At 44.6% G+C, this 24,767-nt stretch overlaps 1 protein-coding gene across 5 annotated transcripts in view; it reads left to right on the top strand.

Moving 5' to 3' along the window:
- GRIP2 (glutamate receptor interacting protein 2) overlaps positions 1 to 24,767 on the top strand; it is a 257,720-nt gene that overhangs the window by 163,117 nt on the left and 69,836 nt on the right. The window contains exon 1 of one of the 5 annotated variants that reach the window (XM_039695433.1): positions 11,360 to 12,208. The exons of the other annotated variants lie outside the window; for them this stretch is intronic. Within the exon in view, the coding sequence (XP_039551367.1) occupies positions 12,169 to 12,208 (40 nt within the window). The 5' untranslated portion in view covers positions 11,360 to 12,168. Of the gene's footprint in view, positions 1 to 11,359; positions 12,209 to 24,767 lie in introns of those variants that run through there. 5 annotated transcript variants of the gene reach the window in all.

Raw genomic sequence — 24,767 nt, 5'->3', positions numbered from 1 at the left:
GTTCCTTAATGGCAGTGTTTCCAGAGAGGTTCCTTCCAACCCAAGTGATTCCATGAAGAAGGGAAAGGAGAAAGTGGCTTGGAGAGAGGATTGGTGTGGCAGCTACAGTAATGACCTGTGAAAAACATTTGCACCTTCCTCCTCCAATACCCTTCTCCTCTGGCTAAATCACTGTACACCAGGAGTGAGTCATTCTGGGGATAACTCCAGCTGCATGATGCTTTGTATATTTAATAATGTATTTAATGTAGCTGCAATTCAGATCACAAATACCCTTTGTAATGGTGAGACTACTGCCTAAAAAACATCCTGATGGGCTTGAGGCATTGCTTTTTCTAAAGGAATCCAGTTTTTAATTACTTTGGAACACCACATAAAATGTAAGTAATTGTTAGTCAGCCGTGCCTGGGCACCATCTACATGCAATGGTCTCCAGGAGTGTGTGGTTACTGCAGGGGTGCACCTGAAATCTTGCAAGGAAGCTTTAATGTCCCCATTGTGACCTTCCCCTCAGGTGTTGCTTGTTAGTTCAGAGTCTCTGTAGGCTTCACTAAGCCTTGTGCTGCTTCTCAGAAATTAATTAATAGTTGAGTAAATGGGGTTTATAGTACAGTATATTTTGGAGAATAAATATCCTTAAGTGATCATTCTATAAATAATTGGACAAAATATTTCTATTACAAAAAGCTTTTCTAGGAAGCTCTCCTGGAATGGTAGTTCAGTTCTGCAGTAGGTCTGTAACTGCATGTCAGGGATGTCAGCTAATGTGAAGGTGGGTGCTCACAAAACTACAAAACTAGGTCTTCACAGTGCTTGTTACAGTTTTCAGAAAATAATTTTCTGTGCTTTTTTGTCTTCCTTTGAAAAGAAGAAGACAGTCAAAGCATCTTTTGGCAAATATACAGCTTTAAAACTTGGTTTTCTTGCCCATAATTTATCCAGTGTTGATTCTGGCTTGGATTCTGTGTGTTCATCTTTGTGGAGTAATAAGGTTTTCAGTGTTGTTCCCAGTGGCTCTTGCACAGAAATGCACTCTTGGAGTAGGAGGTGTAGCTCTAGAGAGTCAGCTTCTGCAGGATTTTTGTGCCTTTGAGTACCAGAAACAACACCCAGGAAAGCAATAATGAACAAATCTCTAACTTTTAATGCCTTCTTGCACAAGTAACTACCACTTTTTCAGCATGTGAACAGCTGCTGGGGTAGAAAAGTGTGCACTTGCTGCCTCTTCTCATGTGCAATCTAAAGGTACAAATGATAAAGCATCTTTCCCATAAACTGGGTCACTGGGTTAAGAGAGTTTTGAAAATATTCCTCCTAACCCATGCCTCTAGTATCTCAGCATCCATCTAGATTTTAATATGGTCATATGCTCATGATATGTGTGTCTGTCATCTGCTTGCTCTGAGGATTTTCTCCCTTAGTTGAGGAAATACTTTGCAAGATTAAGATCAGCCAGTGCTGAATGCAGGATGATGCTGTGACTGGCAACAATTCATCTTCATTTGAACACTAAATATTCCAATTCACCAGCTAATGAAAGGCTTGAATTAGGATAGCAACATCGTGACTGTTCCAGGAAGGGTTTGAAAAGGCAATATTGAGCTGTACTTCACATAAATTCAGTTTTTAAAAACTAGCTGAGCTTTTGAAATTTCTGACTATGGTACCCATTCCCCAGACTCTTGTGTCTTCTGCTTCCATGGGTTTGACTGAGACACTCTTGTATGGGTAGTGTTTGCACTGCTTCCTTCCTGGGTTTGAGTATGTTCTTTTTGATAGTGATTCAGCAGAAAATTCTAGGTTTTAGGGAGAGGAGGAATAGGGGAAGCAGTTACTGAGCTGTATTTGCTGTTCTGTCACAAGAGATTAATCTTCTCTCTAGGTTACAGTTTGCCAAAGTTAGGAAATTGATTCAAGGGACTTGAGATGACCTGTTCTCTAGGCAAGCATGTCGTCCTCCTTGGCCATCCTAGAGGAAGCCCTGGAGATGCTATTAACTCATACATGTGGGGCTGGATCCCTTCCCTGGAGCCTTCCTCAGCAGCACTGCTGAGACATTATGACACAAAACATTCAAACACCAAATGCTTCCTCCTTCTCCCCATACCTTCTGGGCCCAAGTGCTCTGTTGCTTTTGTGATCTCCAGTCTGGGCAGGGTGGGCTGGCACACTGTTACTCCTAATGGTGCTGCCTTCCCTGGTCTGATCATGGCAATAGGAAAAGTTGCTTTGCTAACAGCTGTGTCATCCTTCAGGACTGGTAATCAGGATCTCACAAGGAAGTGTCAGACACTGGTTTTCTGAGCAGCAGGAGTGCAATTTCAGGTGAAGAAGGACTTGGTCTTCCTTGCCCTGCAGCAGCAAGAGCTGAATGGCCATGACCTCATTTTGTTCGTTTAAGATGTCTTTGAATGTACCTTTTCTCCCCTTCCCCTCTTTCTGAGAATCAGGCTTCATGCTACCTTTGCTGTTAGGGATCCTCCTCTCCTTTAAGTACATCTCTCCAGAGAGATCACAGGATCAAGCCAACTCCTTTTTCTCATGTAATACAAATCCCATCTAGTCCAGGTAGTCAAGATTGCCAGTGAGCCTTATGGGCAGTCTGTGAGAGCAATAGGTTGTAGCTGTCACTGTGGTTAGCAGAATTAATTTCTCTCTTTTTAAATGGAAGGCAGTTGTTCTCCCAACTGGCTGCTTTAAATCTTCTCCCAGCCTAGAGTTTAGCAGCCAGGTCGCAGCCACCCTGAGGTTTGTGGGACCGTGTTCTGACTTTCGTGGGATAATGACTTTTCTGCCCGTGTCCAAATGACACTGACTACCAGTTACAAAAGGAACATGGTAAATTCATCTGTTAGCTGCTCTCTCCCCTGCAAGATTTACTTCCATCAGGGATTTTTACAGCCCAATGCTGTGTCTTTCGTGATGGGGATGTGTGGTGGAGGAAATTTATTGTACTCTTCCTAATAGATAGCTGTAATTTCATTTCAGAACAAGCACTTTATGTGCAAGAAAGAGATTCCATTATGCCACCACACAGCATTGGGAGCATCTGTGGCAGTGGGGTATTTGGATTAAAGAGAGCAAAGGCTGCACATCTGCTGCCCTCCACCTCTATTCACAGAACAAAGTGTTAATCCTAAAGAAAAGAGAGCAATTAGCTCGTAAACCCTTCCTGAACCCACTGGAAGATTAGCCATTTTCAATTAAAGCTTTTCAGCTGGAAAGATAATGGGCTAAAATTTCCAGCTTTAAAAAAAATACTATTATTGACCATGTGGTTTTATTTCTGCCAATTTGCGTCCTTTATAATTAGCTACCCTGGGATAATTAGTAGTGCCTCACACCATACCCTGATCCCCACTCTTTCTGCTCACAACGCAAACGGGAAGCTGACTTTGTGGTTGGTCTCTTGGCCCGCTGCAGCTGCCATGGATGCACTGGTGCTGTCCGGACCCGCGCTGGGGATGAGCCTAAGCAGTGTTTTACAGGGGACTGGAACACACCAGTGAAAGGAGAAACCTTCACAGGCTGCTGGGAGCGTGCTGGAACTGCTCCGGGGAGAGCGGATGGGAGCAGGGAGGCTGCTCCCATCCTGCAAACCTGCCCTAACAAGCAATGTGCAGTCCCTCAGGGAGCTCCGCACGCTCTGAAGCCAAAATTCTTCAAAAATCACCTCTCTCAGCACTTGGGGGTTACGCGGAGCTGTGTGTGGCTCTGCCTTGCCCCAGCCTGGGAGGTAAAACCTGACAAGCTGGAGCGGGAGCCCGCAGCTGGGAAGGCCTCGCCCGGCACACGCGGCTGCGCCAGCACCAGCCCGGTCCGAGGGCGGCCGCGGGTTCCAGCGCCGCGGCGGCTGCGGAGAGCCGGGAGCCCTCCTGAGGCAGCAGGGCAGCCTGGCCTGGTTCCACCCCGCGCGGGGGAGCTGCTGCCTGTGGCGTGGCAGTGCCGTTCGGGTCACGGCTTCTGCTCTCTGTGATCGATCCCCCCGCGCTCCTGCTGCCACCGCGGGTGCGGCACTGCTGCTGCCCGGCGTGGGGGACGGCTGAGGGCTGGGGCCGACACTGCTGGGGGACAGCTGCGGGCTGGGGCCGACACTGCTGCCCGGCGTGGGGGGCAGATGAGGGCTGGGGCCGACCCCAGCCCGCGGCCTCCCAGCGCTGTGTGCCCGCTCAGCTGGGCACTCCTGTCTACCCCGTGACCCCTGCTACTACGAGTTAATGTCGCCTGCTTTGTCACCTTTGGTCCCTACATGCATAATAGACAAGGGCCAGGAGACTGCTCCTTTAAAAAGGCCTTTATTAAGAACGGCTCTGGGTGAGGAACCCAAGGGGTTGCGCACACCACTGCTGCTCCCAAAGGACGACCCTGTGAAGATGCTCACACGTAGTTTAGGGGTGTCATCCAGACTGAGTACTCTTAAATTTATGGTGTCAGGATGGAATCCAGCTCTGGTCAATGGTAAGTGGTTCCCTGTAGTTCTGCCAGGTTAAAATCATAGTTTATGTGCTGGTTTGTTTTTTAGGGCCAGGAGACTGCTCCTTTAAAAAGGCCTTTATTAAGAACGGCTCTGGGTGAGGAACCCAAGGGGTTGCGCACACCACTGCTGCTCCCAAAGGATGACCCTGTGAAGATGCTCACTCGTAGTTTAGGGGTGTCATCCAGACTGAGTACTCTTAAATTTATGGTGTCAGGATGGAATCCAGCTCTGGTCAATGGTAAGTGGTTCCCTGTAGTTCTGCCAGGTTAAAATCATAGCTTATGTGCTGGTTTGTTTTTTGCAAGGGTCCATATAGTACCAACAACCCCTCATTAAATCCAGTCTGGGTACAAGTTCTTCTGGGAGCAGGGGAAGTGGTTCCCGACCCCATGGAAAGGGATACAAATACTGAGTAAGATAGTAACACTTAAAAGTGGCAACCAAAGGCAAGTCCCATAACTCTAACATTCAATATTCAACAACAGACCAACACTTCAAATTAAGACCCTATCAACTTCATCAACATCAACTAGCTATTTCCACTCTGAAAAAGAGCTCCCGTCTCCAGGATTTCATTTCTCACACATGTGACTCTGAAGCACAGCCATGTGCTGCTGGTAGTGGCTGTGCTACGGCTGAGCAAAAGCCGAGGAGGAAGGCTGACCTTTCAGGGAGCTGCCTGGCCATGCAGCCTGAGGTGCCTCACATGAGCTACCTCCTCAGCCAAGGACTTCTGAATGAGGTGAGCTCACTGAGATATCTGAATGCAAAACCAGCCAGAGCTCTGACTCCTGGGTGCAACGTGGGCTGTGCTTTTTCTGAGTCACCAAAATTATTGGTATTGCTTCTAGTTCTTGGCTGTCTCCCATATAGACCTTGGCCAGGTCTCACCTAGCTTTGTCTTGTCTCCTCTAGAAGAGTTGCACAGCGTAGATGCTGCATAGTAGCATGCTAGAGCATATATAAAAGCCATTAAAGCTTTTTTTTTTGGTGGAGGAATATGTCTTGGTGCTCTTGGGATTTCACTGGCCTTATCATGCTGCTGATACTAATATTGTCTTTTGCAGTCAGCGCTTTTCCTGCTATTTCTTTGTTGAAACACATATGAAAATGTGCCTTGGAAAATATTTTATATCTGAGCTAGTTAATACAGCACCTTGGAGAGAAGGTGTCGGATGCAACAGAGTACAAATGAAGGCTCATTAAGCAGGAATTCAGTGATTCTACTGAATGCCCCAGCAATTAAATTTCATCTTGTTTCATATGCAGGTCAGGAGAGTTAGGAAAGAGAATAGAGGCAGCAGAGCAATGTGGCTCTGTACTATGCAAATTAGTGTTAACATGGCATTTCATTTATTGTTAATGCATTGTTACACTGCTACTCATTGAAAAGAAACTGTGTGACAACGGGTAAGACTGATGACCCACTTGCTTATTTTTCCATCTGCACTGGCAGCATTGCCTCTGCAGAGACCAGTGCCAAGATGAATCCTTTAAGGGAAAGATGCAGAGGTTTTTCTTCCCACAGGCAGGAGTGGAGCTGGATGCTGACTAAAGACTTGTCCTACAGGCTGCAGCATTGCCTCTTAATCTGTCTTTTGGGGTGAGATGTGGCATGGCCACATCCCTGCTACTAGAAGGGTCCTCTGTTTGGGCTCAAACACTGCATCCTTTTGGATCAAGAGGAAGAAGTCTTCAGTCCCTACTACTGCAAAGACCTGAGCTCTTGTGGCATGTAATGCAGTAAGGGTTTTAGGGCTGCTGATGTGCTTTGCAGCCCCATCCACATGCTCACACCTCTGCTCTCTGCCATGCTTTGGGCTGATTGAGCTCTAAGGTTGTGTCCTATTCTTGTAGGGCTGCACTGCCTGTTTCCCATTTTCTCTCTATATCCAAAGGTCTATAGCAGTACAGCAGAATATGTTTTCTCTCATCTGTACTTTGTGTTAGAACTTGTTTCACCTAAATTGCTCACCCATAGTGTAGAAGGAAGGTGGATGCAGGCCAGCTGCTAAAAGACCCATCACTCTTTTCATTCTTGGTGACATGAATAAAATATAAAGAAGAAACAGCATTTTTGCTGAAGGAGGGATCACCAACAGGCCCTTTCAGGGCAGCCACTGGTGCAGATATTGAAGTGCCAAGTGTAGCTGCCATGCACTTGCTGTGGATTGGAGTGATTTAATGACATTAAAACTGGAAATCAGTCCCGTCATTGAAAAGTTTAGATGCTTACTTGCCCTCCAGGTTTTTTTTTTCCCTGTCAACACATTGCTGTCATTCCAATGCACGGATCACTAAAAGCTGGGAAGTAGGCATTTTGTTTCCTCTAGTGGTATGCTGCTGCTCTTGCTTCCTGTGTCTGCATGGTTCCTCCAATCACACGCATGCTTGAGGATTTTACCAATGTCACAAGGCTGTGGGATACCAGCCAGCTTTATTGCTATGAAAGATTTGAGGGGGGTAAAAAGTAAAACCAAATAGGAGAATCTCTAAAAGGGGGCGGGGGGTGTGTGTTTATTTTGCCTAGAAAAAGTACTTGTTCTGTACATAAAGCCACAGAAGTAGAGATAAATGAGAGAAATGTGCTCTGTCTACCTGAAAGTGATGAACCTGCTTTCAGATGCTGTGCATGCAACTTCCAGAGCTCTGCTCCTTTTGGACCAGGTCATAAACTCCAGCCTAGCCCTGGCATGGCTGCTGGTTGTTGTTGTATCTTTAACCTCCTGCTGTATTTCTTATTGCTGTGTCTTGTCAAACTCATCTCCATTTGGCTTAAAAAATCATTGTGAAGCCAAGATTCACTTTTGTTGGGATGACCTTTGCTAACAAGGTCCCTGAACAAGCTCTTTTGTATCATTAGAGCTGGCTGGGGAATAAAGGACCTTGTACTTTCCTGCAGCCTATTTGTATTCCACTGTTTCTCTTATCAGCACTGGGGTCTCCACCCCCAGTGTGTCCTACTCTGATTACCCAGAAAAATGTGCAGGAATCATTTTACTGTGCTCTGGTGGTGGAGGGAATGGATGGGGGTCTTGGAAGTACCTTTGCTCTGTAAAGGAAGTGCTCAGTCTCAGTGCTCTGCGTGTGTGCGTGCAGCATGGGCTCTAATTGCCTACTGGATGGGTCAATTTATCTTTCAGTGTTCATTACCCGTAATAAATTAATGTTTAGGACTGGCTGGTGGAATTTGCACTTGAAGAAAAGAACAATCAAGGACTTCTTCCTCTGGCTCCATTATTAAGCTGTTTAAATACCCTTAAAGATTTTTTTCTTTCCAAGTCCCTTCTCCATTTGCCATAAAAATATATTGATGAAACAGTGCATTGCATTTTGGGGTTGTATGTAAAAATCAGGGCATCTGCTTAGACCAGAGATGAAGCCTGAAGCTGATATGCAGTTGTCTGGGGTTTCTAAATAAGCACAACCACGTAAAATTGGAGCAGATGAAATGGAGCAAATGTGCAGCCAGTGGGTAGCTGGGTAATCAGCTGTGAAGTCTCCTCCACCAAGAGAGTGATGGGTCTTCCTTTTGTCCTTCCTCCTCCTTCCCGTCTGTTGCAACCAAAAATCAATCAAAGAAGGGTATAGGCTCTCCAAACTTCTTGATTTTGTGCAGAAATGCTTAGAATTCCTGGTAAAACTGTCTTTCCCAGTAAGACAACTGGAAGCACAGGCTCTGCTGTGCCAGAAACAAGCCATGAGAGGGTGGATGAGCAGGAAGATGAGTCCCCAGTCCCAGGGGTCCCTGATGTGCAGGCGTGTATTATTAAATGGAAGAAGTAGGATGAGAAGAAGGAGATGGCAATGGAAAATCTTAATTTAACATCTGAACTAAAAAAAAAGTAGAAAGCATCTGTGTCAGTCTCTTCTGAACCTTCCCTAACCCAAAGCAATTTCTGTTGCTATTAATATCATTTTATATGCGGTTGGAATGTCGGTGTTTCTCTGTGCTAAGTGCATGTGGTTGGGGGTTTTTCCTCATCGTCTTCTTGTGGCTCACTGTTCATTATGTTCATTCAGCTGTCTTCAGAGAGTCTCCTGAGACTTCCTAATGTGGAGTGATGTAAGATTATCTCCGTGTTCTCCACAGCTCAGAGCATGTTCAGCTCTAAATGGTTCATATCAGAATCCTGTGTGAGTGTCAGAAGTCCTGTGACTTCTGACAAGGATCGCTTTGGATGTGGTTAAATAAGTAATGGTTACAAATACCCATCAAACACTGGACTAAATAATGGACATTCTGAATAGCTTGTGATCTTCCCTCTGCTGTCCTCCCTGTCTTGTTTGGATAAAAGTGTATTCTGTAAATGTTGTCCCAGCCAATTTAAGTCATGCTAGGTTTGCAGCATCACTCCCACCGAGGTTCTGGGAGGATTTGTAAGGCAGCTGTGGTGAAATATGTATGAGGTTCACGAGCAGGACAGGATGTGGTGGGTACAAGAAGTGCTAAACCAAGCACTAGTACCTGTCTGTGCGTGTAAGGTAGATACTCCTTACTTACAAGAAATGAACTTTTCTTGAAGGGCAGCCTCTTCCTGAGATAAGTAAATGCCCATTTCTGCAGAGCGGGTGCTTCTCTGGCATCACCACTTCAGCTGTATGGGTGAGAGCCACGAGCCTGCATGGATGGATGTTTCCAATAGGGACCAGACCACCCAGAAGCTCTCTAGCCATGGACTGTCCTCAGCCTGTGCTGTCTTTCTTCTTGAGCATTTTATACTGAAGTGGAGGTGCAAGAAAGCATTCCCTAAAACCTCTCTCCTCCTGGAATGGTAATAGGAGATCAGAATATGCCAAAAAAACAGAACGGAGATTTTTTTTGTTTTCTTTTTTTTCCCCATGAAAAAACTTTTTTAACACCCCTCCTCCACAAAATTAACTTATTTTAAAAACCATACATTCATAGGTGAGGCTTGTATGTAGCTGACATTGCCAGAGCATTTTTGAAAAGCTGCTAATTCTGAGCACACAAACTTAAAGTTTATGTCAAGAAGGTACAGGACAATGCACAGACTGTTCCTGAAACATCAAAACTCTACATACTGTTCCTTGAGTTTGTCACCATAGCTTAGGTTGATGCCTCATTCTCTTTTGTGGCACCTACATATTTTGATGCCATACCATATGTTTTTGCCCTGCCTTGTTTTGTTGGGGTGTGTGGTGTATCCTTTCCCTTCCCCATTAGAAACTCAAGCTGTTCACTTCAACCTGTTTTAATATCGTGCCACCTGAAACATGAAGAAAGTGTTGTGTTTGTGGATTTTGGCCAGAAACCATAGAGTAAACATCTCTGTCCTCTCCAGGCTCCTGGTGCTCTGGTGTCTTGCCAAGTAGCTCAGCAAATGCCACCAGCAATTCTGGGCTTGAAATGCCCAAACACCTCTTCCTTCTTCACCAACAGCACAGGAATGGGGCAGCTCCAGCCAGTTCTCATCCACAAAAACAAGCAACTTCAACTGGGTATTAGACCTGTGCTCTCACACACTTTCTTTGTGCAGCAGATAACCTGGGAAGAATTTTATGGTGGTGTAAATACACAATTATTTTAATTTTTTCTTTAAAACACCATTTTGGAGACATCCATTTCATGGCATCCAAAGCAATTGGCTGTACTCAAATTAGCAGCTTCTTGTATTTGTGGTGCAACTGGTAATGTTTTTTCCTTTAAGATGAAATTTCTCTGCAGCAAAAGCATTAATAGCTGTGTGAAAAGATTTCTAATTATAAATTTTGCCTCAATTACTAATTAAGTCTATTGTCAGGCTGAACAACTTATTTTAAAGAAATTATGGACCAAAATATCTCTTTTGTAAGTAGTTTTTTTATTTTGTGATTTTATTGCTTTTGTTTAAGTTATCCTCTCATGAAACAGCTGAATTTGAACCACAATAGAGATGCTGCTGCATTTCAATCTGAACAAGAGCTCTGGCATTAGGCTGAAACCCAGTTATCCTCCTCCACACAGAGTTAGGGCCCCCAGGTCTGTAAAAATTTCCTGCTGGCACATTCAGATGTGTTTAGTTCCTCTTGATTTATCCTGATTTCTTTCCTAAGGAAATAAGGCTTAACCTTGCTGCCTTTCCATGAGGTTCCTTCTAAATTTGTGACCTCTTGGTGACTTTCAGACAAATCTAATAGCAGTCTCTACCATGACTGGCCCCTCATATATGTAGATGACTTTTGTGCCTTAATCCATGCTCATCTTGATCTCTCTTCACTGTTTGTGAGTATTATCTTGCTGTTATAGATGACAGTAGTTCTCAAGTGAATAGGGTGACTGTGGAGAATGCAATGAGCTGGGCAGCACAGTTTGCATCTCACAGCTTGGTTGAGAAGGAGACGTGCACGGTGCTGGAGGCAGGATCTGACCCTGTGCACACCCTTATAGCCCCGTGGGCAGGGCTCTGGATCTTCAAACACAAGTCAGCCAACTTTTCCATTTTAATAGTAAAGGAAGGAGACTGGTTTACTGCAACCCTTTCTTCCTAGGCCAGTGCCCTTTCCCTACCCACAGTGCCAGGCCAGCAGTTTCGAGGGAAGCCATGCAGCATCTTGTCCTGGAGGGCCAAACTCCCCGTGGCCAGCTGGGTCCCAGCACTGCCCTCAAAGCCTCCTCTCGCCAAGGTCTCAACACAGGACTTGCATGTCTTTTGCCTGTGCTGATTCCTCCGACCTTCTTAAGGAAGGGTTAATCCGAGTTTTCAGCAAACACTGTAGGGAGGACACAAGGCTGCAGCCTCATATTCCCTTACGAGCACCGTGTGTGTGTGTTTGGGAGGCACTGTAATGCTTTGACAGCAGCTTGACATTGCCTGGAAAGGTGCTGGAGGCTCTGCAAGCACTTGCCAAGAGGGGGTGGGGGAGAGGAAAGTGTGTCAGGCAACACTGCAGTCGCAGCCTTTTCTTGTGCTCAGCCCCGCTGCTGCTGCTGCAACTGCTGCTGCAACTGCAACTGCAACTCGGGGGCTGCTGCGCGGCTCCGCTGCCGGCCAAGTTCTGGCGCTGAGCGCGGCGCGGGGGCAGCGCTGCCTCCGCCGCAGCACCGCCTGCCCGCCCCCCTCCCGTCTATGCCTTTTTTTATTCCCCCACCCCCAGCCTGAAATGCCCATGAAAGCCTCGGAGGGGCTCGGGCAGGAAGGGGCCAGCACATCTCCGTGGGATGATGCCCGCTCTCCGCCGGCGGGGCGCGGGGTGGAATTCTGCCGGGAATGAAGTGCTCGCTCGACATTTGCTGCATCTGCCGGAGCGCCAGGGTTCAGCGGCTGCCTCCCCTTCAACCAGCTGTTCCGGTTAATCACTGCGCTTCCAACTTTTGCTTGGCAATGCCTGATGGACAGTGGAGCCGAGAGAACTAGCACCGGATTTTTAGGACCTCATTAAAAAAAAACAAACCCATACCCTTAATTTTCCTATTTCTACACAGGACTGGCGAGCCGCAGGTTAAACAGCCGTGTAAAGATATTTCTTCCTAAAGGATTGCCACATTTCTGAGTCCTCGCAAACTGGAGAGCCCCGGACGATTCGTGCTCGATCTCGCTGCCGGGCGGTGCGGGAGCCGCGTGTGCGCTGCAGCCGCGCTCGGCGCGGGGACGCAGCCGGGCTGCCCGGGGAGCGATTCCAGCCAGGCAGGGGGACAAAACGGAGCGGCTCTTGCAATTAGTTGAATGATTTGATAGATAACAGCAGACATGCTTTGTGGACTGAAAAAGGATTTGCAGTCAGACTTTGGTGAGTGAGCCTTGTCTGTATTTTTTTTTCTGCCCTTGTGCAGTAGTTTACTTTTGTTTAATATGATTTTCTTTAAGCATCTTTAATATCATGAACAGTTTCACATGCTACTTTCAAAGTGGTTTTACAAATCCAAACCGTTGCATGCAAACTTAATTGCTTTGATTTGTGAAATATTTCTTGGCTTCTCTGTAAAGATTTTCTCCCTGTGACCACTGGAGAGTACCCTTCAGGCTGCCTTCTTCTCTGCCTGGAAGATTGGCAGTCACAGGGGCTGTTCTTATGGCACCTCAGATATTGTGGAGCCTTTATAGCTGTTTTGGCTTTTTAAAAAACAAAATCTAAATGTAGCTCCTTATTTTCCAGGTTCAGTATGTGACTGGTCTGGGCATTCAGCAATACTGATTAGGGGGCTGGGAAGGAAGAGGGGAGAAGGGACTCTGCTGAATGTGTTGGGATCACTGCCATTGCCCCCCCACTCCTCTATAATCCACTATTACCTTGTCTAATAAATATTTTAGCTCCTGCTAGAAATCTGCCATTTCAATGAGCTGCTAACCCCTGCTTTAGATACGAGTTCACTGTTACTGTGAAGTATAAAAAAATCTATTTCATTTCTGCAAAAGACTAGGTATATGAGTGTAGAAGGGCACCTTTACAAAGGGCAGGCATCAAATTCCGGCCTGAGTCTTTCCAGGATGCACAGGCTCTTATATTTCTAACTGAGTGCAGTATTCAGGTACTTTGTTGCGTGCTGTAGCTCTGCTTGTTGCAGCTGAATGTGCTGCATGGAGCTTGTCTTCCACTCTGTTACAATCATTTCCCTTCTGAAAGCAAAGACGTTGGAGTTGGAAGTACAGAGGTAATTTATGGTTTCTGAATCATTTTGCACTGCCTGAAGTGATGTAGTGAGACTGACTTCGTCCTCTCCTTGGCATCCAGAAGCCCTAAAGCATGAACCTAACTTTAGATAATTGTTTTCCCTCCCTAAATCTGCGGGTAAGATGAACCAGGTGGAAAGCATTTTAGCCTGGTTGTGTTGCCTAATCCCATGGAGAATGACTGGAGGCAGTGTCCACCTACTGTACCAGCACAGCAAGAAGCATTTTGGGGGCTTAATTTGAAGCTGCCAGAGACACGTTGATGAGTCCTGATAGGCTCAGGGAGTCTGGGCGTGTGACTTGGCAGGAATGTACTTGTTCCATGGAAAGAGCAAAAGACAACTTGGCAGAATCTCACACTGCTCTTGGGGGTTGAGCCAGGACCTGGGCCCTGGTTTGGAGGTGGCTGACACTGAGTGTGCTGGAGGGGTCTCCTTGATGCCACCAGCCACCCAGGGGGTCATATGTGAAGCCCTTCCAACATGACACTAGAGACCTCTGGTGCTTCAAGATGGCTGTGTTGTTGCAAATGGTGATGTTGTCTGGATGCTGGGTGATCAAATGAGAAATCTTCCTGATGTCAGCCCCAAACACTTCTTGAGAATCTTGGGCCAGTATTGTGTCACATACAAGGGAATGGTGCAGTGACTGGGTGGGTGAGGAAGCCTTTTTACCCTGGTGTCAGACCCTCACAGCTTATGCTTGTGGTGCTCCTGAGGACCAAGATCATGGCTTTCATGGGAATGCTTTCTGGAAATCTAGAATGGAAGCAATGAAGAGAATTGCAATCTTACCACTCATTTTAACATTTTAAATGGAATAGGCAAAACCAAATGGATTGTTTCAAAGAAGCACCCAAACATTTCAGATGTGCTTTTTGGGCCCACCACCATTAGGGTATTGGTGATTTCTTTCTGTCAGTTGCTTTCAGACATTTTTTGATGGGACATTTTAATAATAGAGAGATTTTGTGTGTCCTTCAGAAAGGGCCAGAAAATGCAAAGTAGCAGTGGTGTTTTATGGGGGGTGGTGTTTATTTCCTATTCAGAGTGAGTAGTTCTGCTGCTAGCAGGGTGATTGTGTTTCCACAACAGACTTTGTAATCCTGCTGTTGGAAGACTTCCCTGAAATCCTTTATAGCCTTTCTGAAGTCCAGGAACATCCTCTGTGTTTGCTGTAGCAAACTTCACATTCAGTTAGTCCTTTCTGCGGGATCACTGCAGAAATGGGCAGAGCAACAGAACTCACTGAATCTCTTTTGTGCTGCTCCAAGTGACCCATTGAAGATCCCATCCCAAACCAGCCCATGTCAAATGTTAATTGAAGACAGCACAGACAACTTCAGAAGACCATTTTTCTTTCAGATGTATCCATTTGGGTGACTTAATTATTTCTGATTTTTTAAAAATACTATTTGTATAGGAGGCAAAGGAAGAATAAAGATAGTAGATGAGTGAGGATGTTCAGTGCTTTTCTGTTTGGGTTTGTTGTTTGGTTTTAGGTGTGGGTGTTTTTTTTTTTTTTTTGCCAACAGAAGCCACACTTTTAGAATGAGATGGACTCTCTGCAGACCAAGTAGAGCAGAATTTCCTGTCCTTTTCCCAGACTGGCAAGCTGCACCCTTTATTGCAGGGTCGGAATGGCCAGAAAAAGAGACCTGTTAATAGATCTCTGCCCCTTCCTGCTCTCAGTTTTCAAGGGATCAGCTGCCCTGTTCTCTCTCTGCTTGCCAAATAAGCAGGGGAAAGAAAAGAAAAAAAAACATGCCTGAAAGGGATAGAAAACTAATGTGAGGAGCTAGAATAAGACAGGAGGAAATCTTCATAGATAAATCTCCTAGGAAGAAAGATTTTATCTTTGTTATTGAAGAATTCATCACAATAGTGCTATTTAATATAAGTCCTGCTCATCAGGCTGCTTACGTCACTTGTCAGCTTTGCCTCAGTTGCAGCCAAATGAAAGATTAAGAGAAAAACTAACTGGGGTGTGTGTACCAAGACAAACATCTCTGGGTCTGAATCATTGATGTTAATTTCCTTGAGCCAAATCTGGGCAGAGAGAGTTTGTGCTCTTCCTCTGTCTTGAGATAGTATCAGCCATACCTGTGATATCATCCATCCACATTGCATTTGAATATATCCAATCTAGGGACACTGCATCACCTCAAATTAATTCAGTACTCTGAAATATTAAGGAAAAGCTTTGCTTATTTGTAATTTCAGTGCCTTTGTATTCCATCCTAACACAGATGACAGATTACTCCTTTCCCTCTGTGCATCATGTCCAAATATCTGAGGAGAGTAATAATACTTTTTTTCCTCCTCCCTCTCTTCTTTTTAGCACAGGCAACTCATCTCTCCCCCCAACCTCAGAAGTTGTGGTCTTTGAGATATCTGACCAGCCTGCACTGATCCAACCTGAATGAACTCCAGCTGGGCCACATCGTTGTTGAGCTGTGGTACCCAAGCCTGGGGACTGTATTCAAGCCCAGGCTTTTATCAGTGCTGAGCAAAACAAAAGGATGATTTCACAGATTTTATAGACTATACCCACCTTGCTTGTAGCAGGGTGTTAGCTGTTCTTTCATATGACGTGGCACTGTGGATTTACATTTGGTTTGTAGCCCACAGTATCTGAAGAGTCTTTGCTGTCACTTTGATAGTTTTTCCCCATCCTTCATTCATTAGATTGTTCCTGCCTGGGTCTGGTAGCTTGCATGACTCTCTACCAAATTGTAGATCTGTCCTTTCATGTATGAGTCATTCTGGGTTCAAAATTTACTTCCCAGCCTGCTTCCAGTCCCTCATGCCTTGTGGCTGTCAGCAAACTTAATAAGATCTCTGCAACCATCCAGGTCATTTAGTGAAAACTTGGAGCCATACCAGGCTGGTGGAGGGTCCTCACAGAACTTCATTTAATACATCTTTCCCTCCTGATTGTGAACAACTGATGAATTTTCTCAGTGTGTGGTTTTCCAATCAGTTTTGCATACACTTCATAATCATCTGTATCCTGCTTCCCAAACATACTTACAAAAATAGCATGTGAAACAGTATCAGAAGCATTTCTAAAATCGAGATATAGCAATTTGCATTTTCTGTCTATCCAGAAATGTTACTCTCGTATGGAAAGCAATTGAGTGGGCATGACTTATTTGTGGTAGATCTAGATTTGCAGTTAGTCCCCCTCATTTGGTGTTAACAGCTCACACACAGATAGTCAGCTCTAGGAACTGAAAGAGAGGGTGATGGATTTGTCATTCTCTCGCCCCCACTCTGGTAGCATGTTGTTTTGGTTTGGTTTTTTTAACTGAACATTGCATTTTATTCTTCAACCTTGTGAAGTCTTACCCCTCCTCCTTAGGTACTTATGGATACCTCCTGATGGCTTTAGGACTTTGGTGACCAGGTCTCTAAAGTTTTGTTGACTAAACTTCTAAGTATAAATGAGCTGATCAGGGCTGTCAAAATGAATTCTTGCTCTTTTTTAGAGATTACCCATTCTACTGAAATTGCTCTTTTATAGAAGAAAACAGATGAAAGTAATATCCTACAGCTTTTCATGGCCTATAGAAACAATTTTTTAAATTCAGTTTTTCTCCTCCAGTATGGAGGTTACTGAGTTTTTCTCTCAAACGCTTGTGGTCAAGCACATCTTATTACTACAGATTTATTAAGAGAAGGATGTTTTTCAGTGCAAAGACCTGGGAGATTTGATAGAAATGTTGGTCCACAGTGTCAGTTGAACAACTGCTATAGAGGTTTTCTCTCTAGTGTTAAATGTTGGAGCCCAGTTTCCAGCCCAGGCATTAACCTCCCTGCCACCCTGCTTAAAAAAATTTCATTGCAACTGAAAGAGGTTCACTCTGGCTTAGAGTGACCCATAGAAGGGGACTGAGTTTCATGTGGCGTGTCAAGTCTTGCTTTTGGCTTTATATCTATGATCACTGTTCTTTATAATGTTTGTTCTGTTTTATTAATCCATGGAAGCCAAGGGTAACTGCACTGCCAAAGTGTTTGTGTATGTTAGGGCATGTAGGATTTGATTTCTTTTGAAAATGGACTGTTAAAATTGATTGTGTGAGGATGTCAATGTTTACTGCTTGTGATATTATCCACCTAACTCAAAGATGGAAATAATGGAATTTTACCCAGAAAGTTAGAAAAAGGTATTGGGCAACTTGGAGGGAAGGGCACCTCTGCTTTTGTGTGTAGGCATGTGTAGGTGTTGCAAATAAAAGAAACAATTAAATCTAACAAGTAATAATAACCAGAAAGATGTGCTAATGCAGAGCTGGAGAGGAAAAAGTAGAGCAAAAAAAAAAATTTAGCAATGTTCATCAATTGACAATGAAATGCTACCAGGCATAAGAACATTTAAGGGTCTTTTCAGCTGTCGGTTCAGCTACTGCATAAATTTTAGCATGTGAGTAATCCCATCAGGGTAGGCATGGTCTTAAGCCTTGATAGGATGGGGCCCCCAGGTCATTGTATGCCTGTCTATTCAAGGTGGCAGAACTTGGTTTCAAGACAAACGTGCTTGTGTGGGCGTTAGGAAATTCTGGGTCTGTGACAGTCTGACTGCTAGTCTGCGTCTGATTTTTTTTTCCTTATAATATTATTATTATTATTCTGTTCATAACAAAAAAAAAATTATTGAGCTTGATTTTCTTAGCTGCCAAGTTTATTAATCTGTGGATTTACAAATCAGTCTAGTAACTTGAAATGTGCAAAATCACACAGGACGAAGAATTTCTCTCCCTCCATTCCTAACAATTGCCACCCCCGATTTTTTTATTTCAATGGAAGTTGTTTTTTTTTTTTCCTTTGACCGTGTGTTTTTGTTCAAGGATCTGATAATTACATGCTTGGAGATGATGGCTTTTCAAAAGCATCTTTCCCAGCAATTTTCAACTGGAGATGTGGATAAAAATATCTCCCATTTTTTATCAGAAATGTTTTCAGTAATGTGCAATTATGAGCTCTGCCTTCATTCAATTCATCCTGGAAGAATTTGCTTCACAGGGAAATTCGTTTCCTAGCTGCTGTAGATGCCAGCATAGTTGGCAGCTGCAGGTTTTGTGGGGAGGAGGGAAAAGAAAGGCCCAGAAATTAAAATTGCTGTGAAGTAAATTGATCTCAACACCTGGAAACCATGAAAAGATGGAATCTCATACTTTTTTGTTAAATCATTGTTAAACTGCTTTGCATGTCAGTCCCAAAACAGCCCTGTAAATTATTTAGTGTAGCTGAGAGATGAAGAGATGATCCACTTCATCACTCCTCACAACTGATCTGTTTCTTACTGTGCACGTTCATCTTAGCAAGGTGAAGGCATTGTGGTTTTCTTCCCAGCAGTATTCCAACTTCCAGTCTTTATATATAATCAACACTTGTGTTGTTTATCATAATGAAGCTTTGAGGTAGGAACTGGCTCAGGTCTGGGGTGAACAGCATTGGTAAGAAGGTCTGGGGAGCAGTTTCAAAAGCATAAACATGCTTTTGTCCTGGAGGCAAGAACTTGTGCTGGGTAGAGTATGATCTGGCTCCCTGCTGCCAGGTGTGTGGATGAAAACAGGATTTGTTGCACTCTTCTGCATCATTGCATCTTCTTCTTTCCAAAGGAGGGATGTGAGGTCCCTGATCTGGTGTGTGCTTGTTTTGGAGGTCATGTGCCAAGTTGTTTGCAGAGATTGAGTAAACTAACTTGTTTGAGACTCCAAATAATTCTTCCCTCCCAAGTTCTATCCCTCCTCAGGGCCCTCTCAGTATGTGGGGAGCCCAGAGGTCCAGCACCCTCAGCCCCTGCCCTATGGGAGCTCTCATCTGAGGCTGGGATGGCACAGCTCCAGACATCTGCTTTTCCAGCCAAATTGCAGACTTCAGTCATGGATCTGCTCCTTGGTCTTTGAGCAGCCACATGCATGACCATACAAATGATGAGGGTCTGAGTCAGACCTCCAGCAGTCCCCACTGTTGTGCTACCAGCCCACACGGTGGAGATGTTGTAGCAATAAATCTGCTTCTCCATAAGATTTCAGTGGAGATCCCCTCCTTTTCCCTTGTGGTCATGATGGCTGATCCATACAGGTCCTCACTGCAGTGAATCCTTCACTCTAAAATGTGAGGGAAGTGGACTGCTCCTGCCCAGTGATTTATTGAGGATAATTTCTTTATGGAATGTGGTGCCATTTGGGTAGGATTAAACTCTTGGCATCAGATGAAGGTGTGTGTTTTGCTAAGGGTTTTTTTTCCCCAATAATATAATGCATTTCCTATATAACCCACTGTGCAAACAGATCCTGTTCCTTCCTCCTGCCATGAGACTCTGTGCTCTGCTGCTCTTGCTCTCAGAATGCCTCCAATCTGCAGCCCAGCAGCCCCCAGGAGCAGGGGGGATCTTGTGGCACTATCTCTGCAGGTTCAGCCTCAGCTGATGCCTCTGCAGCAGTGAAGCCATGCAGGGAAATCACGGGGATGTGAGTCTGAGGTAGGAATTGACTACATGGGGTCCTGGGATGGAGCCACAGACGTATGTCTGGAATCAGTGGGAAGATGCTCAAGGATGGGCAGATCTGGATGAGACAGTCTAGGTGACTTGTAAACCTTATACATGTGGGGTTAAAATCAGAGTGAAGTTAGAAGAGCTCGGAGACAGAGGGTGCTCATTGCTTCATTCACTCACTGCTTCCTATTTTCCTCCAAACCTAGGTGTCACGCTGGGGTCCATTGCTCCCTTGTCTGTCCTTGCTGTGGATCTTTTCCCTGCCATTCCCTGCTCCTTGCTGCTGTAGCCAGGCCATGGGAGGTGACTGCTGCTATCAAGGTGGTGGCCAATGCCACCCAGGTCCAGGATTTCTGCAGAGACATTTGAGAGATAGGTGCTGTGATTTGTGAGGCTGGACAAGAGTCTTGAGACAACAGAGAAATTTTTAAATGATTAATAATAATAATTTCAAAAAAGAATCAAAGAAACTCCTCTTCTCCCTTGTATTTCAATTTATCCTAAATCTTTTCACTCCAGCGAGCATGGCAGAGGGGCCCCATCACTTAGAGGGGGGATAAGCATTCACCTTGCAGGAACTAGAAAACAAAATGTTTGGAAACTGTAGTGGAGGCGGGTGAGCAGAGCTCTACTGGCTTTCCCTCCTTTGTAAAGGACCCTTTATAATTCAGCAGCTGACTCCAGCAGTGTCATGAGCTATAATAGGCAATTAGCTCCTAGCAGATTTATGTGACACTGTGTTTTATAAGCAAACAGTCATGTGTGTTTAGTCATTAAATGGACCTGCTTTATCTGACATTCACTGAGACAATCTCTTCCCCCTTGCCTCCCTGAGCACACACTCAGCTCTCCTGCAGCAGTGTGGACACACAGACATCCATACTTGTGTGAAACTGGTGGAAATGCATCATCAGCAGCTGCCTTTGGTTCTGGCATGCAGTGGCAAAAGGTAAACTTATGGCAGTATTTGCTTTTGGAGAATCCAAACTCCATCTGGAGGTTAGAGAGGTGGGAATGGGAGATACCTGGTGCAGGGATGTCCCCCCACAATCCTGAGGACCCTTGGTGAGGTGAGGGGCTGGATGGTCACTTGCACAGCTCTCTGCTGAGGACTGGCATCCAGGTTTTTACAGTGGATGCCAGTCCACTGACATCCACTTCTCCAGACTTGGAAAGTAGTCAGGTTTAGTATTCATAGTTAATTTTAGATATACCTGTGCATGCAGCTCTTCCACACATCCATTACACACTCTACAGAATCTGCTGGTTTTAATTTTTATTAGCACAAGTGCCTTGTTGAATCAAAATTAAGTGGGTATTTGGAAGCATAATGCGAAGCATTACATTTAATGGTCTGTGTTCCTGCCTGGAGAAAGGCAGTCACATGCACTTTCTCTCTTCCCAAGACTCTGCAATCTTTAGCTACACCTGAATTTTCCTGAGTTCATTGCTACTTCCTATCGTCTGTAAGCTGTAAAACTCCCAGCTGCAACCATTCAGGTTGTTGCATTTTTTCAGATGTATGGCCCCATTCTGCTGCACACCTGCCTGGCCTTGGGTAGTGGTATGTGGGGAGAGGGCAGGTTTGGGGTGCAGGTGGAGCTGTGCTGCTGGAGCTGCTCAGCCCAGCCCCAGGAGAGCTGCTGCGCCTCTCCCCTTCTTATCCAGGTTCCTCTCCCATGTTCAAAGAGGAGCAGGGAGCAGGTGTCTGCTTGGGGCAATGCAAACTGACTTTTCCTCAGTCCTAGGGTGAGTCTGCCAGTGCCTCTGGTGTTTGTGATGGTCGGGAGAGCTGGGACTCTCACCAAATTCCAAGTGCTGTTTTAACCAGTGTCCCCATGTCCACACCTGAGGCTCCTTGTGGCCATACCTTGCTCCTGGATAATCCTTTGGTTGCTGTGGTTTTGGGTTTCAAAAAAGGCCAAGGGAAAATTGACCCACAGAACTATGGGGTGTGAATTCTTCACAGAGCAGGATTTCCATGTGAAAATCTCAAGGTGTCTTGGCTTGCAAGTGCTCACAAGAAACATCTTTGTGAGCTTTTCAGAGGGTCACAGAGCATGACTTGCAGCATTTTGTTCTGAATTTCACCAGGAGTTTACATGTCTTGTGTGAATTCTTGTGCTGGCTGAAGTTGACACTGGGTTTTCCACCTGTTTTGTTTCACCTGTGTGATATAAAGCAACTGGAAACCAGCACAGCAGTTTGCATTAAGGCAGCCATGGAAAACAGCTGGAATACATTAATAACTCTGCTGGAGCAGGGTCTCATCCATCTTTCATACTGAACAGATGTTTGCTTTCATCAAAGTGGTGCTGTGCTGATCTTTGACATCAGCCTGTTTGGAGGCTGGGAGGTTGGCAGAGTTTGAAACCAAGTCAAGGCTTAATGGGAAGCAAGAAGTGGGCAAACACAGGAGCTGAGCTTGTTGGAAGCAAGATTTAATAGACAATTCAGGCAAATTTTTAACAGCTGGTTTGATGAGATCAGGCTGCACCAGTTCCAACATCAAATAATTGGAGCTTTGGAATGTTCATATTTTATCTTGTTGTCCTGCTAAATCTGAGATTCCCTGGCTCTTCAATTTCTCTCCTTCTCCCTCCTTCCTTTCATTTTAAGTGAGGCTCTTGCTTTTACTTTTTCTAGTCATTTAGCTATAAGTTTATTCCATCTCTCACACAGCTCCTGTGAATCCTCCTGACACAGTCTAGGATAAATCAGCCCGGGCTCATACACGGGCCATTGCATAAGAGATGGTTTGTGTGTCAGAGCCTAAAATCTACATATGTTTAGATCAGTCCTGAAGTGGAAACATCTGTATGTATTAATATATAATGGCTTTTACCACATGAATGAATAATCCAACTCCCACGATTTGGTATTTACTTTTTTTGAAACATTGCTACTTAGCTGAACACTGAGGGAGAATCACATTTGTGGGAATTAAGTCTTAGTAAGGTTTAGCAGAGCTTCATGGATAAGCTGGAAACAAGTCTAAATGGGGTGCCAGAAATCTTTCTTTTAAAATAGTTAATGCTGTCTGGAATTTCTTCCTTATTTTTTTCACTCCCACTGGCTTTTAAGCACTTTGCATCAAAATGCAGTGCAAATCTGGGATAAAGCACCTGATTTGCCACCTACTGCATTAAATGTCTTCCTCTGATGTCACCTTCCTGCAGCACCAGCTGTCTTTGCAGTGCTAAAATAGGTTCCCAAACCTTGGGGGCTGCACTGTGGGCTGGGGGCTCCAGCTGGGGCATCACCCTATTGCTGGCAAACCTGGCTGTGAGATGCCTCGGTGCACTGCCCATGGGATTAGGCAAAAAGCTGTAGGAGAGAAGTTTTACCTGAATCTATTCGCTCATTTCACACTTTGACCTCAGACTCATGCTTTTATTAAATGTTACTGCACTGAAATGCACCTCTTCTGTTGCCTATATTTGCCAGTATTTTTCTTTTGTTTGTTTTATTTTGTTTGGTTCTGCTGTTTTTGTTTTCCTGTGGTTTGCAAGGGTTTTCTTATTGCTTTTGGCACTGAGATTGATACACACCACACATGACCTGTATCAGTCTCAGCCACCTCTTGAACTGGCACTGTAAATCTCCCAGATTTGATCCTTCATTTAATTTTCTGTGCCTTTCCCATGAGTCAGAGCAGACTTGTAATTGGGAGCAGAGAGAGGGTGCTAACCTGGATATGTGGTAGGGTGACCTTCCTTGAAAAAGCCCTCCTGGGCTCTCCTTGCCCACCCCTTGTTATATCTTGCTGGTACAAGTGTTGCTTATGTCAAAGTGATGAGATCAGCAGGGAAGCAAGATGTGATTTGCTTTTCCAGAAGCAAAAAGAAGGGGCTTTTCCCAACTCATCTAAGGAGCTGTGTTTTCTAAAAGGTTTCCTTAAGCTTGGTTTACCTCTCTTCACTTGGTCTCCACATGGTTAGTTTAGAGGTGCTAAAATTTTTCATGTGCTCTTTGGGGCACATAATTTACTTTTGTAATAAGGACTCTTTAAAGTACTATAGAAGTAAAAGAAAAAAAAGACATTACTACTGTAGCTAAGTCCCTCTTTGTAAAGGATTATGAGACTAAATGTTGGCACAATATCTTTTTGCCACCTCATCTTCCCTGTCTGGTGAAGAATCCAGTGGTTTTTCCTTTGCTTTGTCTACTGCCTGCCACAAGAGATTTGCTCTTGACAATTTGCCTGCTGAATTGGGAAAAGTTATCTGTCTGTAGCAAAGCTCAGAATTAAAAATTGTTGTCTCAAGCCCCTAATTTACAAACTCCGGGATATCCAATGATTGTTTTCATTACTCCTGCTTCTATTTCAGAACTCATGCTCTGTTTTTTTACTTCCTATCCAGGTATATATTGGGAAGTGGGTATTCCAGTTTTCCTCTGTTTGAAATGAAACATCTTTTCACCATTAAAAAGTAGCTCAGGGAACCCTGTCAGTCATTGCTTTTTGTCTCTGCTGCAGTAATATTGATGTATCCTTCTGCTTCATTTAAGGTGGGATCTTCAGCTTTGAGCTGGTCAAAACTGCAGAAAAGATTTATTGTGGGCAAAAATTACCCTTTCACTGAACTGTGATATTTCTTTTCAGCCAATTTAATCCCAAATGGCACCTTCACCTGTTTTGTTTTGGGTTTTTCTGTAAGACTGGGTTGTGACTGAGCCATTCAACATCTAGTCTCACTCCCTGCATAATACAGGTCAAAGAGCTTAACTCCTGTGAGCCATCCTCTGAATTGCCTAAGGGCTGCCAAATGCTTCTGAGAAAGATGTCCATCCATCATGCCAAGACACTCTGTAACACAATGTCCAGGTGGTTAATTCTTTGCATTCAGTGGAAAGAGAGGACATGCACATGTCCCAACATCTAGGATGCATCTATAGCTTCCCTTCTCAAATTCTGGCTCTCTAGCTCTGCACTGAAGAATTCTGTGCTCTCCTGCCAGGCTCACACACCAGACCAGATTGCCTTCTCCCTTCTCTTCAGTACAGCCCTACCTTGTACTTCTTAAATTCCTTTCCTCTCTGGAAAGTTAACAGCCTCTTGATTTAACAGTTCTTTTGTAAGATCTTGCAGGATGAAAGACAACAGGTACCATTTTTAAAGCAATCATAATAAGGATCAAAGGAGAGTTTTTAAAAAGCAAAATAGGTGCAAG

The sequence above is a fragment of the Passer montanus genome, unplaced genomic scaffold (assembly GCF_014805655.1).
Source record: "Passer montanus isolate IOZ18808 unplaced genomic scaffold, ASM1480565v1 scaffold9, whole genome shotgun sequence".
NCBI classification, from domain to species: Eukaryota; Metazoa; Chordata; class Aves; order Passeriformes; family Passeridae; genus Passer; species Passer montanus.
The sequence above is the reverse complement of the archived record's forward strand: the minus strand, read 5'-3'. Positions and strand labels throughout refer to the sequence as shown.